General features: G+C 63.0%; 1 protein-coding gene across 4 annotated transcripts; it reads right to left on the minus strand.

Annotated features, from left to right (window-relative positions):
* Positions 1-192: 192 nt before the first annotated feature.
* Positions 193-15,504, minus strand: PER1 (period circadian regulator 1). Of its 4 annotated transcripts, none has more exons than XM_032840093.1 (23): positions 15,436-15,504; positions 9,711-10,127; positions 9,498-9,596; positions 9,231-9,385; positions 9,012-9,133; positions 8,718-8,919; positions 8,547-8,598; positions 8,267-8,409; positions 7,592-7,670; positions 7,209-7,315; positions 6,895-7,048; positions 6,698-6,806; positions 6,481-6,612; positions 6,151-6,256; positions 5,877-6,048; positions 5,623-5,753; positions 5,241-5,420; positions 4,397-4,639; positions 2,861-3,471; positions 2,217-2,400; positions 1,845-2,034; positions 1,380-1,530; positions 193-1,010 (listed from the first exon to the last, which is right to left on the minus strand). In XM_032840093.1, exons 2-23 carry the CDS (start codon positions 9,983-9,985, stop codon positions 747-749), a joined length of 3,861 nt encoding a protein of 1,286 aa, XP_032695984.1. In that variant the 5' UTR covers positions 9,986-10,127; positions 15,436-15,504; the 3' UTR covers positions 193-746. The 4 variants fall into 4 exon arrangements, with proteins under 4 accessions (XP_032695984.1, XP_032695983.1, XP_032695982.1 ...); XM_032840092.1 differs by lacking the exon at positions 15,436-15,504 and adding an exon at positions 11,631-11,912; XM_032840091.1 differs by lacking the exon at positions 15,436-15,504 and adding an exon at positions 11,531-11,912.
* Positions 15,505-16,159: the final 655 nt, after the last annotated feature.

The following is a 16,159-nucleotide window of genomic DNA, read 5'->3' on the forward strand; positions in this document are numbered from 1 at the left end:
TGGACATCTTCCAGGCTCGGCAAGGCCCCTCCGCCGGACAGGGTGTGCGGAGCAGAGGGCTGGGGGGCGCCAGGGGAGGGTTCGCTCACGCTCACTACAGCCTTCCTGGCGGGGGGGGCCACACCTCCCCACAACGACCTCACTGCCCCCAACCCCCACATTTCATTCCACAAAGTCCTGTTTTCTTTTTCTTCTTTGTATTAAAAAATAACAGACACAATATCAAAAACACAAATGCCATCGGTAGAGGGTACAGCTGAGAACACCTGGGTCCCACCTGAGGGGCAGCACCAGGGACTCCATGGTCCACCAACCTCCCCCACCCTGGAGCAGCTAGGGGTTCGGACCGCTGGGTCCTGCTTGGGCCCTCCCTGTCCCCTTTAGGGAGGAGGTGGGAGAGAGGGCAGTCTCCCCCAGTGAGTGAGTGCAGCCCCAACCCGCAGGGACCGGACTCGGAGACCACTTGAGCAGCGCGTCAGCATCCTCGTCCCGGGGAAGGAAGGGCTCCTCACCAGAGCTGGGAGATGAGGCTTCTCTGGGCTGGGCTGACGAATTCCCCCCTCTGTACCCCCAGAAGCCGGAGGCAGCCCCTGGATCCTGGGCTGCTGATGGGGGTCCCGCCCCCTAAGAGGGAGAAGCTGGGGCAGTTTCCTATTGGTCGGTCCAGCCACATCGGAGTTCTGAGAGGTGGAACACGGGAGAAGGAAGCTTCTCATGCACTGCCGCAGGGGGCCCCCAAATGTGGTCTAGCTGGTGCCATTTTCTGTGGCAGGTAAGGCTGGACTGGATGAGCTCCCACCTTGTTCCTCCTCCTCCATGGCCAGGTCCTGAGAGCTGGAGACCCTGGCCCCAGCTTGAGCCTGGGTCTCTTCTCCGCCCTCGCCCTCCCCTCCCCCACCCTCCCCTCCTCCCTCCTCCATAGGCTCCAGTCCCAGTCCATCCAGTTCTGAAAAGAGGGGGTCATCGGAGTGTTGAGGGTCTTGGGTGCTACTGCCACAATCCACACAGGCCTTGGAGGGAGAAAGGGCGTGAGTCGGGCAAGGTGCTCCCAGGTGACCTGCCACCCCAGCTCTCCCCTGTCCCCCAGCCCAGGAGTACTTCCCAAAGTGTCCTCCCAAAGAAACACTCATCCACACAGATGCACGCGGGCCGAGATAGGAAAGTGTACTGTACCCCGTACCTAGACCCACTAGGAGACAAGTCGTTCGGCCTAGGATTGGCCCAGACAAGGCCTCTAACGACTTGTGTGGTTAAACACTATCCAACCCAGCAGCAAACAGGGCAATGAACCTTCTTCAGAATTAACCACCCAAGGACAAGAAGGAGATCGGCCCCAGCCTTAATCTTCCCTTCTCCCTCCTGGCCCAGATGCCTCTTACCATCACATCGAGGGCCCGAGGCAGCTGACCCTTCCGGACCCAGGAGTGCACGGCACCCAGTTCCCTGCGCTGGTCCTCTGAGAACCGAGGCTGCTGCTTCTGCATGGCCCGGAGCCGCTCCCGGTCCTGCTTCAGCACAGAGGCCACGTCCCTGCCCGGGGAAGGAGTTCCGATGGCAGAGGCTGGGAGCGGGAGCCAGGACTAGAGCCCAGGAGGCTGCCATTCTCCCCACCCATGGCCTCCTGCTCCTCTTTTCAACTGGGGCTTTGGGGGTTCGAGATTTCTGAGCCCAGGAAAGCTTATTCCCGTCCCTGGAACTGACATTTGTTTCCCGAGAGCAAGGGAGAGGGTGGGCAGGGGCAGGGCAGAGCCAGCCCCGGAAAAGAAAACCCCAAGTTCCAGGGGAACTGCAGGTGGACCAGCACTGCTCTGACGGGGGCGGGGGGGGGCTCTGAACCTCCTCACCTGGACGGCACCTGGTAGGTCATCATGACGTGCTGGTCAGCGTTGGCCATGAGCAGCCAGATGGGATCCTGGAGCACGTACTTAATGACCTGGTCCCCGGGCTCAGCCCTGGCCTGGGCAGCCCCGGCTTCGGCCTCAGAAGAGTCAATGCTGCCGAAGTACTTGCTCGTGTGGCTGCTCTGACTACTGCCTATGAGGGGGGGGGCGGGGGGGGGTGCCCAGCCACCAGAGTCAGGCCAATGCCCCACCCCAGGACCTCCCAAGCCCTCCCTCAAGGCCACGTCTGCAGCCCACAGGGCCCAGACTGCTCAGCCTCCCAATGCCCCATCCCTGTCCTGCCCTGGGGCAGAGGTGTTTGGCGGGGGCACTCACGTGTGATGCTGGCTGAGGTGCTGCCTCCCTCGTGGGAGCCCGAGCCCGAGCCGGAGCCCAGGCCGGAGCCCAGGGAGCCGGAGGCGGCGGAGCCCGTGCCAGAGCGGGAGTCCTGCAGCAGCAGCTCCAGCAAGTCACTGGAGCCCGACAGCGCGTCCTGGTTGGAGGACTCAGTCACCTCCGCCTGGGGGAGGGGGCAGGGAGGGGAACAGGCCGGGATTAAGGGATCGACACCCAGGCTTCCCGCGACTACTTCCATTGGCAGGGGGGACACACCCAACCCCAGGGCTCTCTGTCCCCCCTCCAGGACAGCGCGGGCCGAGAGCAGAGACGAGACAGCTGCCAAAGACAAGGGGCACGACACCAAGCCCTTTCCAGGAGGCTGATGCGCTCTCAGAAGTTACGGGGATGTCCTCGCCGCCTGTCAGACAGACGGGACCGTCCCCACTCCACAGATGAGGTGGCGGGTTTCTGCCTCGTTCAGAAATTCAGCTGGGGTCTCCCACCCTGTGACACCATCTGCTGGAGACCGAGGCACCAGATGGGCTGGAGACAGGGAGGGGCCCGAGGAGGAAGAGGAGTGGGGGAAGGGGGGCTGTATGGGGCCTGGTAAGAGGATGCGGTGGCGGGGGGTCAGTGCTCACCAGTCTGGCCTCTGGCTCAGTGGCCTCCTCGCCGGAGGGCGGGGGCCCAGCACTATTCCCAGGGCCCCCTGCAACAGCGCCCCCTTCAACACGCGGGGGCTCCTCAAGCTGTAGCAGATTCAGCTGGAGCGGGGAGCTGCAGCGGGAGTTGAATAGCGGAGAGTCTGGCCGGCGAGGAGGGCTGGGGGGCGGCGGGGGCAGGGACGGAGAAGGGGAGTGGGAGGCGGGGGTGGGAGGCCCTTCGGCGGGGGTCTGGGCTACCCCATAGGGATAGCTAGATGGGGTGGGGAACAGGTAGTTAGGGAGCACCAAGGCTACCATGGGAGTCACCAGCGGGGCAGGGAAAGCTGCAGGGGGCCCAGCTGTGGGGGCAGAGGGGAGAGGCTGGGGGCCTCCTCGAGTGGAGAACACTGGGAGAGGGTAGGACTGGACCATGGCTGGGAAGGGAGCAGTGGCTGGCGGGGGGGGCCAGGGGGCCGAGGGTGACACAGGCGGTGGGTGGGAGCTGTAACAGGGGGCATCAGCCCGGGGGGTCTGGTGGTGGCGGGAGCGCTTGGCTTTGGAGCGGCAGTGGTGTCGGCGACCGTGGGGTGCGGGGCTGTGGTGGCAGCCTGTGGGGAGAGACCAGGGTAAGCGAGGGCCTCGATCTGGGGGTGAGCGTCCCTGTACTCCCCACCCTGCCACTCTGAGCCGGAAGAGGGCAGGGGAAGGCCCCAGAGAGAGCTCGGCCTCTGGGCCCCCCAGATCAAGAGGGGTCTCTGGGGAGGAGAGGGGACCTTCAGGGAAGAATGACAGAAGGCAGGGCCATGGGGGGTTTATTGCAAAAGGAGCCAGGATGGGAAAAAGTTACAAGTGGGGCGGAGCTGGGGGCGCACGGAAGGTAGAGGCCCGGTGGCCAATGGGAGGAAGCAGGGTGGGTCCGTGGACACGGGGGCAGGCGGCTCCGGTCCCTCTGCCAAACTCCCACAGCAACGCCAGCCTGGGCACTCCTCCTGCCAGTCGAGGCCGCGCTCGGCCTAGCTCGAGCGATGAGGTGGGTGGGAGAGCCCAGTCCTGAGTCCTGCGTCTGCCTGCAGGGAGCCTCTCTCAGGCACCTGGAGGGCTGACACCCTGCCCCTGAAGCCCCCAGCCCCGGCAGGAGCTGGCCTGGCTCGCCCGGCCCCTGTCCGGCCAGGAGTCTACACGGGTCTCTTAAACGGCGACACCTAGGTTGGTAGCGGCCGTGCTTGTGCCCCTGCCCCCAAGCTGGGCTCCAAGCAGCTTCCCTGGAGCAGAGCGCCTCGCCTGCCTATGTCAGTGCCAGCCCCCCAGGCTGCCCTCCTCTGGCTGCCGCCCGGAACCCCCGCCCGGTGTGAGGAGGCTAGCCAGGGGCCTGTCCCTACGCATGGCCCGGGTCGGGGAGGCCACCCCAGCCTGGGTCCCTGGAGCAGGAACCTCTCCCTCAAGACCCCTCTGTGCCACCCCCCCCCCCAACAAATGACATTCTGGTCTTGGACCAGGCAGACGACAAGGCTTAGGGACGTTCCAGGTGGCTACCTCGCTCGCCAGGGGCCAGGGGGGCCGGGGAGGAGCCATCAAGTGTCCGCAGTCGGCTGAGGTCTCGGAAGCGGCTGAGGAAGGCCTGCTCCTCCTTCTGTGTGTGCAGGGACAGCACGGCCTTGGTCAGGCCGACCGGGCGGTAGGCGTCTGGGGCAGGGTCGGGGGCTACCGTGGGGCTGGGGGCTGGGCTGGGGGCTGGGCCTGGAGCCAGGCCAGGCAGGTCCTCCATCATGATGATGTCTGGGAAAGGAGACACAGGGGGAAAAGGTCATTAGAATCACCTCGGGGATTCCCAGAGCCACCCTGTACCCTCCCCCTCCAGCAGCCCAGCCAACCCCTGGCCTCTGCCCCACAGCCAAGCCCGGGCCTGGGGTGCATCCCTGACCTCCCTGCTGAGCACCGGTTCTGGACCCTCTTCTCCGTGCAATGCGGTCCCCCAGGTGAGAAAGGACACTGAGTCCCCTCCAGTGACAGCACCCTAGAATGACGTCCTAGGACACTCCTTGGAAGAGAAGCTCACCCCTCACTCTCTCTCCCCTCACACATGCTCCAGGACTAAGCCCAAAGCCCCTTCGGGGATTTTCAACAGTCCTAGCCCTCAGACACTCTGGGGTCGGCGCCTCAGGCTTGAGCCCCACACCCTAGGCTGTGCGCGCAAACTGACAGAAGACTGGGAAAGAACAAGGCAGCAAAGGCTGGTGGGGACGGACAGCAAGAGGCAGCAGCCCCAAGCTAGGCTGGGGGCCTCCTTCTCTCCGTTAGGGGCCAGACGGGGAAGGAACAGGCAGGTAGGAGGGAGCTCGGGCCGAGCCACCAAGAAACCCTGTCTCCACGCCCATACCCGACTCCGGGGGCTTCTTGTCTCCCACATGGACGATGGTGGAGCTGAAGCTACACTGGCTGGTGACAGACACCACGCTCTCCGCCTTATTGGCCAGGGCGAGCGGGCTCAGGGCGCCTCCTACCACAGACTCCTTCTGTGGGCTGGCCCCCTCCCCGGACAGCACTGCTGGTGCTGGATCTGCGCAGAGAGACGGTGCCAGTTACGACCAGAAGAAATGGGGCCGGGGGACGGACAGGAGGGGGAAATCTGCAAATCTGAAGGCTGGGAGGGGGACAGGGCAGAGTAAGGCGGGAGCCCCGGAAGGCAGAAGTGCAGAGACATGGGGCCAGCAGGCCAGGACGGTGCGGCAGCTGGGGCAGTACACGCGCCAGGTCTCCACCTTTCTTGGCCCCCAAAGGAACCGGGCCTGTCCTCTGCTTGTCATCATCGGAGGCTGAGGAGGCAGTACAGGACGACGAGGAGGCACACTTCCGCTTGGTCGTGCTGGGGATGTTGCAGCTCTCCAGGTACCTGGCGGGGGACCAGACCACATGAGGAGGGCAAGGCCTGGGCTCAGGGGTTGGGGATGGGGTGGGGGTTGGGGGGAGATGGGGGGCGGGGCCGAAGTGGGAGCAGGTCCCAGGGCGGCCTTACCGGAGGATGCTGTCCAGGCAGTTGATCTGCTGGTAGGAACAAGTGGACGCATCTTTCCTCTCAGCCTCCTCAGGGGTCAAGGCGAGTGGGGCCTGGAGGGGAGCAGGGACCATTTCCAGCTCCGGGTCTGGCGACTGGCAGGAAAGGGTCTTGGCCTTGAATGTGCCTGTAGCTGGACCAAGGAGAGAAAAGGGAGAGACGAGCTCCTCTGGGTTGGGGCGAAAGTCAGGGGACCCCCAGGTCTCAGTCCTCACCCACACCCTCACCCACTGACCAGGGAGGCGGGGCCGGGCCGGAGGCCGAGCGCGGGACTCGATGAAAAGCTGCTGTCCCTGGTGCTTCACCAGGTGCACGTCCTTACAGATCTGCTGGAATGTCACCTGCCGGACAGAGCAGGCCAGTGTTGGGGGTGTGCAGCCAGTGTCGGGGCAGGGCGCAGAGCACCAAGAGGTACCAGCGGGCAGGTGTGGATGCCCAGTGAGAGCGGGAGGGGAAAGAAAAGGCAGAGGAATGGGGCTCAGCCCCTCTGGACCTGCCCACCCTGACTCTGGCAGCACCCAGGAGACACCAGGCTGGGGCGGGGGAGTGGAACACGGACACTCACTGGCGCAGGAGGCCCAGGTCCCTCGGCGTCACCCCCGTTGCTGTCACTGGAGGAGCCAGGGCTGAGGAGAGGGCCCGGGGAAGCGACAGGGCCCACTCCACAGAGCCCCGTGGGACTGGGGCTGTGCACGGGCTGAGGTGGGAGGAGGAAGGGTTAGAGGTCTCAGCCCTGTTGCTCACCCCTGCCTCACCGCCCCGCCCCTTCCCTCCACAGTCACCTGTAACAACAGCCGGTGGATCTGCTCCGAGAGCTCCTGGATGTCGGAGTCCAGAGACAGAGCCGGGCTGGGGGCCGGCGGTGTGAACACGTCCTCGTTCAGGGGTGCCCTGCAGGGTGGGTGATGGGAAGCTGAGACTTGCCCCCGCCCGCATAGACCCCACCCATGAAGCCAGCTCTGGGGAAGGGCCCACTTACGTGCGTACTTTGTGGCGGCCCAAGACAAAGGCCACCTTGCGGCTCCAGGGGTGCACAAAGCCAGCCCAGCTGGTGTCCATGGTGACATACTCTCCATTCCGGGCGCAGAAGCGGATTGGGGAGTGGTCAAAGGGCTGGCCAGCCAACTGCAGGACTGAAGGAGTGTGGGCAAGGAGGGGAGGGTCAGCAGGAGGGAGAGAAGAGCAAAGCAGAGGGCCACTCCCTGGAGATCCGAGGGACTGAGGCCCCGAGAGGTAGAACCACAAGAAGCCCGCAGACGGTCAAGAAGGCAGAGCGGGAAAAAAGAAACTCACTCTTCTTGTGGATGGCCAGCATGAGGGGTCGGTCCTCAGGATGCAAGAACAGGAGCACTGGGGCCCCCAGGAGGTCCTGGGGGAGGTAGCCCAGCAGGGGGGCGGCCCTGAAAGGGGGAGTGGCATCAGAGAGGCTGTGGCCTTGGCCCCAGCCATCCCATTTTCTTTTATTTATTTATTTGACAGAGAGAGATCACAAGTAGGCAGAGAGGCAGGCAGAGAGAGAGAGGAGGAAGCAGGCTCCCTACCAAGGAAAGAGCCCGATGCGGGGCTCGATCCCCGGACCCTGGGATCATGACCTGAGCTGAAGGCAGAGGCTTTAACCCTCTGAGCCACCCAGGCGCCCCCCAGCCATCCCATTTTCCTCCAGGTCCTGAGCTCACCTTTCGTCCACGTCCTGGAAAAGGCAGCTGGGGGTGTGCCGAGTGGTGAAGATCCTCTTGTCTGGGGGGATCCGGGGAGCTGAGGCACAGGGAGAGTGGCCATTGCGTTTTATCCAGAATGGTCCAGCTTCTCTGTCCCCAGGGCTGCCTCGAGCCTCGAGGATTACCCCATGGTAATCCTCCCCACGGCTCTGCCCAGGGCCGTCTAGTCTACAGAGATGGTCCAGACCATTCTCTTACCCCACACCAAGAGTGAAACTGAGAATCAAAGCAGTTTCCTTTCCTCGCTCCTAGCTCCGGGTGCTTATCCAATACTCCCTCTAAAAACAGGGTCAAACTTTCATCCTTTTTTTTTCTCTTCAAGATTTTATTTGTAGGGCAGAGAGCACAAGCAGGGGGAGCAGGAGAGGGAGAAGCAGACTCCCCGCTGAGAAGAGAGCCCCATGTGGGGCTCCATCCCAGGACCCTGGGATCATGACCTGAGCCAAAGGCAGACGTTTAATGGAATGAGCCACCCAGGCGCCCCTCAAACGTTCATCCTTACCTACCCTCTCAGTTCCAAAATTCTCAAGAGCTGAGATACGCCTCCCAGACTCATGTCGTGTCTCTCCCAGAGCCTAGAGAAGTCACCCTTCCTCCTTCCCTCCTACTAGACCAGGCCCGTGGCGTACACACCTTCGTAACCCGAGTGGATGCGTTCTGCAATGAGCAGGCAGCATGGCTGTGCTGCGGCCCCTTCGGACACCCGGATCTTGGTCACATAGGGTGTGAGGCGGAATGGCTGGTACCGAGGCCCTGAGTCCCGGTCAGGACCTCCTCTAGCAAGGGAGAGAAAGACGCATTAGTGACTCAGTAGAGAGGCACCCGCCCTTCACTTCAAGGTCACGACCCACACACCAAAGCAGCAGGAGAGCAGAAGGTGGGAGGGGGGGCGGCTCCCACCTCCCCTACCCACCTGATGCGGCAGAAGACAGACTTCTCTTGGGTGAAGTCTTTGGCACCTGAACCTGGAACAGACCAGAAAAGCACTAAGAAGAGCCCCGCACCTCACCCGGGGCCAAGAAGAACGCAGCGAGGAAAAGCTCGGGTCCCCTGTCCCTCCCCTCCCAGCACTCCGGGACCTCACCTGCCGAGGTCCCAGCACCCCAGGTAGGCAGGCGAGACGGGGCCGTGGAGCCATAGAAGACGCCCACATCCTGGGGCGCCAGCAGCTCCGAGAAGCGGGCCCCCCGGAACACATCCCGTTTACAGCGCAGCAAGACACCCGCCTGCTCCGAAATGTAGACGATGCGGCCTGTCAGGAAGGAGACCGCCACGGAGAAGGTGTCCTAGGCAGGGAAGCGGGGACAAAAGTGGATTTAGGAGCCGCGCGTGTTGGGGGTGGCGGTGCCCAGGCTGGCGAGGCGGGGCTGCGGCTGACCTGATTGCGCAGCGTGTACTCGGAGGTGATGTGCTCCAGCTCCTCCAGCGTGTAGGTGGACATGTCCATGGCGCAGGGCTCACCCTCCTCCAGGCTCCACTGCTGGTAGTACTCCTGGTTGGCTGCAGGGTGAGGGCCACGCAGGATTTCATGAGCGGACCGCCCCCCTCCCAGCTGCAGCCCAGGGCCTGCCACGCCGCCCCCAGAAGCGCCACTCACCCTGCACCTGCTTCACACAGGCCAGAGCATACTGGAGCGTGGCCAGCGTCCCAGAGCGGCCCTTGCCCCGGCGCTCGGGGGGCAGCCGAAGCTTGAGCTCCCGCAGAGCCGTCATGAGTTCCTTCTGGGTCCTCGCCCGGGCTGACTGTTCACTGCTGCAGGGTCCACGGGGAGGGAGGGGGTAGAGCCATGAGCCCCAGATGGTGGCCTAGGCACCCCCCCCACCACCATGGCCAGGCTTCTCCTCTAGCCCTCAACCCCACGAACCTGCAGCCACTGGTAGACGGGTTGTCCTGCTCAGAGCTGGCACTCAGGAGGCTGTAGGCAATGGAACTGCTGGGCGGGGATGGACTCTGAGAGTTCGTGCTGGGGGAGAAGCAGCAGGCCCAAGGTGAGCAAGTGGCCGACAGCATGGGCCTGTCCTCTAGCTCAGCCCGCTCCTAAGAGGACTCCGGGACCCGGCAACACACCCATACACACCTCTTGCTGCTCTCAGTGGTCTCCAGCAGGGCCGAGTCCTTGCCGTTGCCCGACGAGGAGCTGTGTGAGCTCCGCTGAGACGCCCCCCGGGACTCAGGCCCATTGGATTCGTTACCGCTGGAGCCATTACTGTTGGCATCTGTGTCATCAGCCAGGCTGGGACCAGGGCAAGACCGGTGCTGCGGAGGTCCAGGGGATGGGGCCCCTCCCGGGCAAAAGGATTCCCCCGGCCCGGGGTCCCCTCCCCCATCAGCCCCTTCTAGGGGTCCACTCATGTCTGGGCCATGGGGATGGCAGGAGGAAAACACGGAAGGCGGAGAGGCCACCACGAGCGCACGAGGAGGCCGGCCGGCCTGGCTGCGGGAGTGAGGGAGATCCAAGCCTCTGAGGATTGAGAAGTTCGATCACGGGCAGCACCTGGACAGGCAGATCAGAGGAGGAGGGCTTGGAGAAAGATGCGCTGTTAACTTCGCAGCACCTGCCGGCTTCACTCAGACCTCCCCTGTCTGACTCCACACCCCTAAGACCCAGGCTTCCGACAGGGAGCCTGGGCAAGTTCTGTGTCCTATCCCAGTAGAGGGACTGCGGGCAGGAAGGGGCCTCTCCCGGGCCTTCCTCCATGTCCCCTGCCAGCGTGGCCCGGGAAAACAGAGACTGAGTAGTCGACCAGAACCAAAGTCCGGACGCTTCCCGTCCCCAAATTCCCATCAGGCCCCACTCTGCCGGGGACTGCGAGACTGCGAGGCCTCGGAGCAGGGGGCATGCCCGTTGCCGCCTATATTTAGGCCTTTGGGCTAATTTTATCCGGGGGCGGTTCCACCCCCGCTGCACATGCGCGCGGACATGCGCGGCGCCACCACGCGCTTCCGCCGCCGCCGCGGTCGCCAGGGAAACCGACGTCAGCAGCTGAGCTCAGCGGTTGCTGGAGGGACCACAGGAGGCCGGGAGGGGCGACCCCTCCCCCATTTCCCGACGGAGCCGGGAATCGACCCACTCCCACACCGGCGGGCGCGGCCGCCGGTCGCCCACCTCTAATACACCCTCAGGCCCCGGAGGGCCCGGAGGCCACACGAAGAAGGGCCGCCCATCGGGTTTCCAGGGGCTGGCCTTGCTCCCCAGGGTTTAACACAACCGCCACCGCCCTCCGCGCAGAAGCTCCCCAACCTGGCAGTCGCCTGGATCCCAGTCATTTTGGTCGAGACGACACAGCCTGTCCTTCTCTGGCCCCGGCACCCTCTCCCGACTCCCAAGTGCCGAGCTGGCACCTGCCATTGTCAGGGACTCGGGAATCCTCTCTCCTCGGTCCTCTACTTTTCTAGATCCCACCCCACCCCCATCCGAAGTGGACACACTCAGCTGCGAGCAAGGGACACGCGACCGGCAGCGGAGAGTTCTTCCCCTGCTCCTCGTCCAACCACACCCCCAACCCCCGGAGCATTTTCTGAGCGCCAGTAGAAAAAGGAAGGCTGTGGCCAACAGCAGGAACTCGCGCCGGGAACGGGATGTTCCAGCCTGAACCAGGCTTACATCACGGCCGGCGCGGGGCCAGGGATTGGAGGGGGGGGGGAGTGTGGGGAGCGCGGAAAGCACGGAGGGGTCCTGGGGTCGGGGCAAAACCAGGGACCCCCGAGTGACAAGAAAGGAGGCGGGGACATGCCTGCCGAGGGTCGGGCGTGGGGCCGGGGTAGCTGCGAGGAGAGGTCCGAGCTGGAGGTAAGGTAAGCGGATCAGGAGTGCGCACAGCCGCTGCAGGGCTGCGAGCAACATCTCTGTTCCCGACGGCCGAGAGGGGGTGGACAGCGGCAAGGGGGGCGGATTACCCGTGTGCCGTCCGAGCGCCAGGGCCGAAAGCAGCGCCTCGGGCTGGAAGTCCGACTTGGAGCGGGAGACCGGTCCCCTGGTGGCCCTGGAGATGCCTACCTGGCCGCGCGAGCGCCCTCCGGTCGCCTGCCCGCCGCGGTTGAAGCGCTCAGCCGAGTGGAAGCTTCGCGGGGCCAGGAGGCGGGTTGCATAATGCCAGACACTGCCCCTCATTGGCCTCCTGCCGGCGGAGCCGCAGGCCCCGCCCCCGATTGGCTGGGGATCCCGTCCCGGCGCCTGATTGGCTACTGGCCCCTACTGAGGTCAGGGCTGTGTCACACACACGGGCGCACGTGGACCTGGGTGCTGGCGCTGGGCTGAAAGGCCCCAGACACCACCACGCAGCCGGCGGGCGCAGGACGGTTGCACAGTGGATAATGGGAGGGCGGGAGGGAAGATAAGCTGCCATTCTTCGGGGAAAATGTCTGGGCCACGGTTGGTGCTTAAGAGAGGTCTACTTCTTGGACCGTCCGGCCCTACAGAACAGGACACCTAGGCCTTGCCAGAGATGGGGAAAAGGAATTCAGACCCGTGGGGGGTGGGCCAGGTTGGATGAGATGGCTGGTCCCTGGGAGACGGGGGGCACACAGAAACCCAGCCTGGCTTCTCCTGGGTTCCTCTCCCCAGCCCTCTCATCACAATAAAGCCATTTTATCCAGCCCCTTCCTCTGACACTTCAAACTCTGTGGACAGCCAGGAGGATGGCAATTGAGGGTCCCCGCGTGACAGGGGGAGGAGTGCAGGGGAGGATACAAACAACAGAAGCGCAACCAGGGCCAGAAAGGTCTGTAAAGGGAAACAATGCCAGGTGCTTCTGTACCCAATCAAAGAAAAGGTCTCCAGGAAGCCTACATAGAGACTAGCGCTGCTGCGCTCCTGAAGATGCAGCCGCCCACAGTTAGGGGTGCCCCAAAAGTGGAGGCCAGGAAGCCAGGGCTACAGGGGGAACATAGGGGGCAGATGAGGGAAGAGACCGACTGGGACCCTGGCGAGACACAGGTCAGGTGGCAAGGGCATCAGATCCCCAGCCCTAGGACGAGAGAGAGCGGAGGACCTCATCTGTCACCTCACTGCATTCCCCAGTCCCCAGGACAGAACCTGACACACCGTGGGTGGTCAATAAATACGGTGATTTTATAGTTAACAAGGATAGATAAAGGAGGGGAAGGAGCCTCAGCGATGGAGAAGGTGCTGGAAACTATGTTTTTTATAAATGGGAGGGGAGCAGAACACTGAGTCCTAATTTGGGGAAATACAGTGCCAGGTTGAGCTGAGGGGGGACTGCAGCGACACAGGCCCCTCCATCCAAGACCGCTGTGAGTAGTTCCTCTCAGGGCTCCCCGTTAACGTGGCCAGCGCAGAGGCCCCCAAACTGAGGCTGACATAATCAGCTGTGGGTACACTCCCTCCCTGTCACGTGGCCTAAGCTTTCCTAAACAATGGTGTTCCCCGCGGAGGGGCCCGGGGGAGGTCTCTGTGGAAAAAAAGCTGAGGCACAGGGATGTCATAAAATAACCCAGAAAAAAAAAAAAAAAAGGCAAGAAAACACAGGAAACAAAGGATTGAGGAGCCTGGATTCTCAGTCTCGTCTCCTTGGAAATGTCCCCCCAACTCATAGACGGTGGCCCGGTCCCTTGTCTCAATTTTCAGACCACTCTCCTCCGGAAGCAGGGTTTTTCTTTCTCCCCCGTTCTCCTCTGGGATCTAGGCGCCATCTCCGCTGACAAGGGCAGCCCGTGCTCTCCCACCCCCACCCCAGGTCTGTATTTTGCATAGACAAAGGGGTCGAGTGCTCCTGCGGCCCCCACCTGCTCTCAAGGCCCCCGGCTGTCCTGCCTCACAGTCCCCACAGTAACCAGACCCTGCTGCCGTCAATGGAGGCGAGGGGGCGGGAGGGAGTGGTGACGTCAAAGCGGAGGAAGAGGGCGGAGCAAGGCAGCCGGGGAATGTGGGACAGGGAGGCTGGAGAGGCAGCGGTTTGGGAGGCGGCCAGCCCGAGAGGGCGGCGGCCAGCGCACTTGGGAACATCGTGTACTCTTGGCTGGTGGCCCAGGACATGCACCCAGCCTGGGCGCCTCCCCCAGCCAAAGACAGCCGTCCTGTCCCAAAGCCAGGGATTCCTGGAGAGAGGATTAGGAGGAAGGGGTCCCCCGCTTCCGCCCCTGAGCCAGGCTCTCTTCTCCAGACTCGCATCCTCCCTCCCCTCGGTTTATTCCTGCTCTTGGCACTGGCTTCCCCCGTCTCAGAAACTGTACACATCTGTTGGCCCAATCCCAAAGAGCTGGGGCGGGGACGCTGGAGGCCCAGGTTCTGCGAGAGAACACGCACCTTTGCTCCTTCCCAGAGGCCCCCACGGAGCTGGAATCTCTTGTTACTATGGCAGCACAGAGAGGGAGGAGGGGCAGGGAGAAGAATGGGTGTGGGATGAGGAAATCGAACTGGGACAGAGCAGACGGCCCTGCCGGGGGCCTGGATTCTGGGAGCGGGATGAAAGAGTGGAATGAGGGTTTGGGCTGGTGCCTCACGACCAGAAGGCCCGGGAAGAGGGAAATGAGGGAGTCACCGAAACTTGCAGAAAAACTTGAGAATGTGAAAATAGTTCCCAGCCACAGCACTTCTGTCAGTTGTTTTGAAATCCTATAGCCATTTTTTTTTAGCTAAAAGCAAAACAAAACAAAAAATATTAAACTATGACCCAGGCGTTGCGATAAGCACCACATATATATCATCTTATTTAATCCCCAGAACAGGTCTGGGAGATGGTATTACCCCCGTTCCACACAACCAAGGCTCAGAAGTTACTAAATTTGCCTCACAAGGTGTTCTCGGGCTCTTAAAAAGTGGAGCCCAGGGTTCAGATCTGAGCAATCATCATGGCTTGTCATTCTGGCATCTTACCCTTTGGGCACCTGTGTGGTGATTCCCAGCACTAGGGATCGCCAAATAGCCAATTCTAAGTTTGGTGCTGGGAACACAGATCCATCCTCTCCCTGGGCCTGGTCTCAGACACCCAGTCTGCACTCCCCACATGCTCTACCCCAGTTCTCTCAGTCCGTTTTCACACGCTCACAAAGTCCTTGAGATCAACCCAGCAGCCACCAGGGATTTCCTAGGGGTCCACCTGCTCATTCTTCCACCATACCCGGGTCACTGCCACAGGGCCAGGTGTTTGCACAAAGACCAGAGCTCTACCAAGAGGTTGGTGCCTCCTGGCATCCAGGGGCTCAGGAAGACACGTGCACAGAGTCCACACAACTCTCTGGTCTCTCTCAGAACGGTGTCTACTCCACCTTTACTCCCAGGGATGGGTCCGAGGCTCAACCCCTTCCCTTTACACCCGTAAAAGACATCCAGAGCCGTGATGCCACCGGCTCAGGATCACACACATCGTATCACCACGCTTTCTGGAGTCGCCATGTCAACCCTACGTACCCTCCCACCTGCCCTGTCAGGGCCTCCTCCCAACCTCAGAACCTCTGAATCTTCTAAGTGTTTAAGGAGCCTACCCAAACAGTAGAGCCAAGCACTAGAACGTCCCCCACCCACTCTCAGGGACCCCGACCCCACACCGCCCTAGGAACAGGGGTCTCAGCTTCCGAACCCCACCCTCCCAGGACCCCCTGGGCCAGTCAGGCGGTGGGAGTCCAAGCATCTAGCGCAGCAAGGAATCTGTCAGATGTCGCAGACTCCCGCCCTCGTCCCTCCTGGTCCCATTCCCCACGACCCTCTGAGCTCCCACCGCGGCGATCTTGCATTCGCATGATCCTCCCGCCCCACTCCATTAACACCGCCCGGGACAGGACACACCAGTCGGGAGAAGCGCACACGGGTCTCCGATGGTCTCCGCCCACCCGCGAGCACTCACCCCCGCGCGCACGCACAGGCCCCAGCTTCTTCCCAGCGAGACAGCAGCTCCCGGACCCGCTCCTCCTGGCCCGCCCACCCGCCGCGCGGCCACGCCCCTCAAGCTTATTGGCCCGGGGGCCCCGACCCATGCCCTGCGCCTCGTGCGGCCGCCCCGCCCTCGCCCCGCCGCCATTGGCGCGGGCCGCCGCCGTCTTCTTCTCATTGGCCAGTCTGTCCACCCGCAGTGACAGCTCCACGTGCGAGAGGGACCGCCCCGGCGCGTTGATTGGGAGTCTGGGCGAAAGTCACGCCCCCATCCACTTTGGAGGTTCTTATTGGCTGTGGCACCGGCCTCCGACCTGCCCGGATCCGGGATGTAAATGCCAGCCAGCCCTCTAAAGTTTCTCATAGGCTGGTAGGTCTCGGAGATGTAGAGGACACGTGCCGGCGGCCTCACGCGGCAGCTTGTTTACCTGGAAGCTGGGGATTTTCCTTGACGACACTCTTTACCAGAGACTGCGGAGTCTACGCAGGCGCAGCGAGTGTGACCCGCACGCAGGCGCAATTGTGAGCCGCGGTGGCGTTGGTCGGGGGAGCTTTGTGCCGAGACCCGGGTGTGCTGTCCTGGGCGTGACCAGAGCGCCCCCACCCCGCCCGCGCCGAGTCTCCGGCCCTGGGCCTCTAAAGCCCCGCGAAGCTGCAAGGGGCCGGCCTAACGGTGGAGCGGTCTTCCAATCTCAGCG

The sequence above is a fragment of the Lontra canadensis genome, unplaced genomic scaffold (assembly GCF_010015895.1).
Source record: "Lontra canadensis isolate GAN:19392208 unplaced genomic scaffold, GSC_riverotter_1.0 scaffold110, whole genome shotgun sequence".
In the NCBI taxonomy this organism is placed as follows: Eukaryota; Metazoa; Chordata; class Mammalia; order Carnivora; family Mustelidae; genus Lontra; species Lontra canadensis.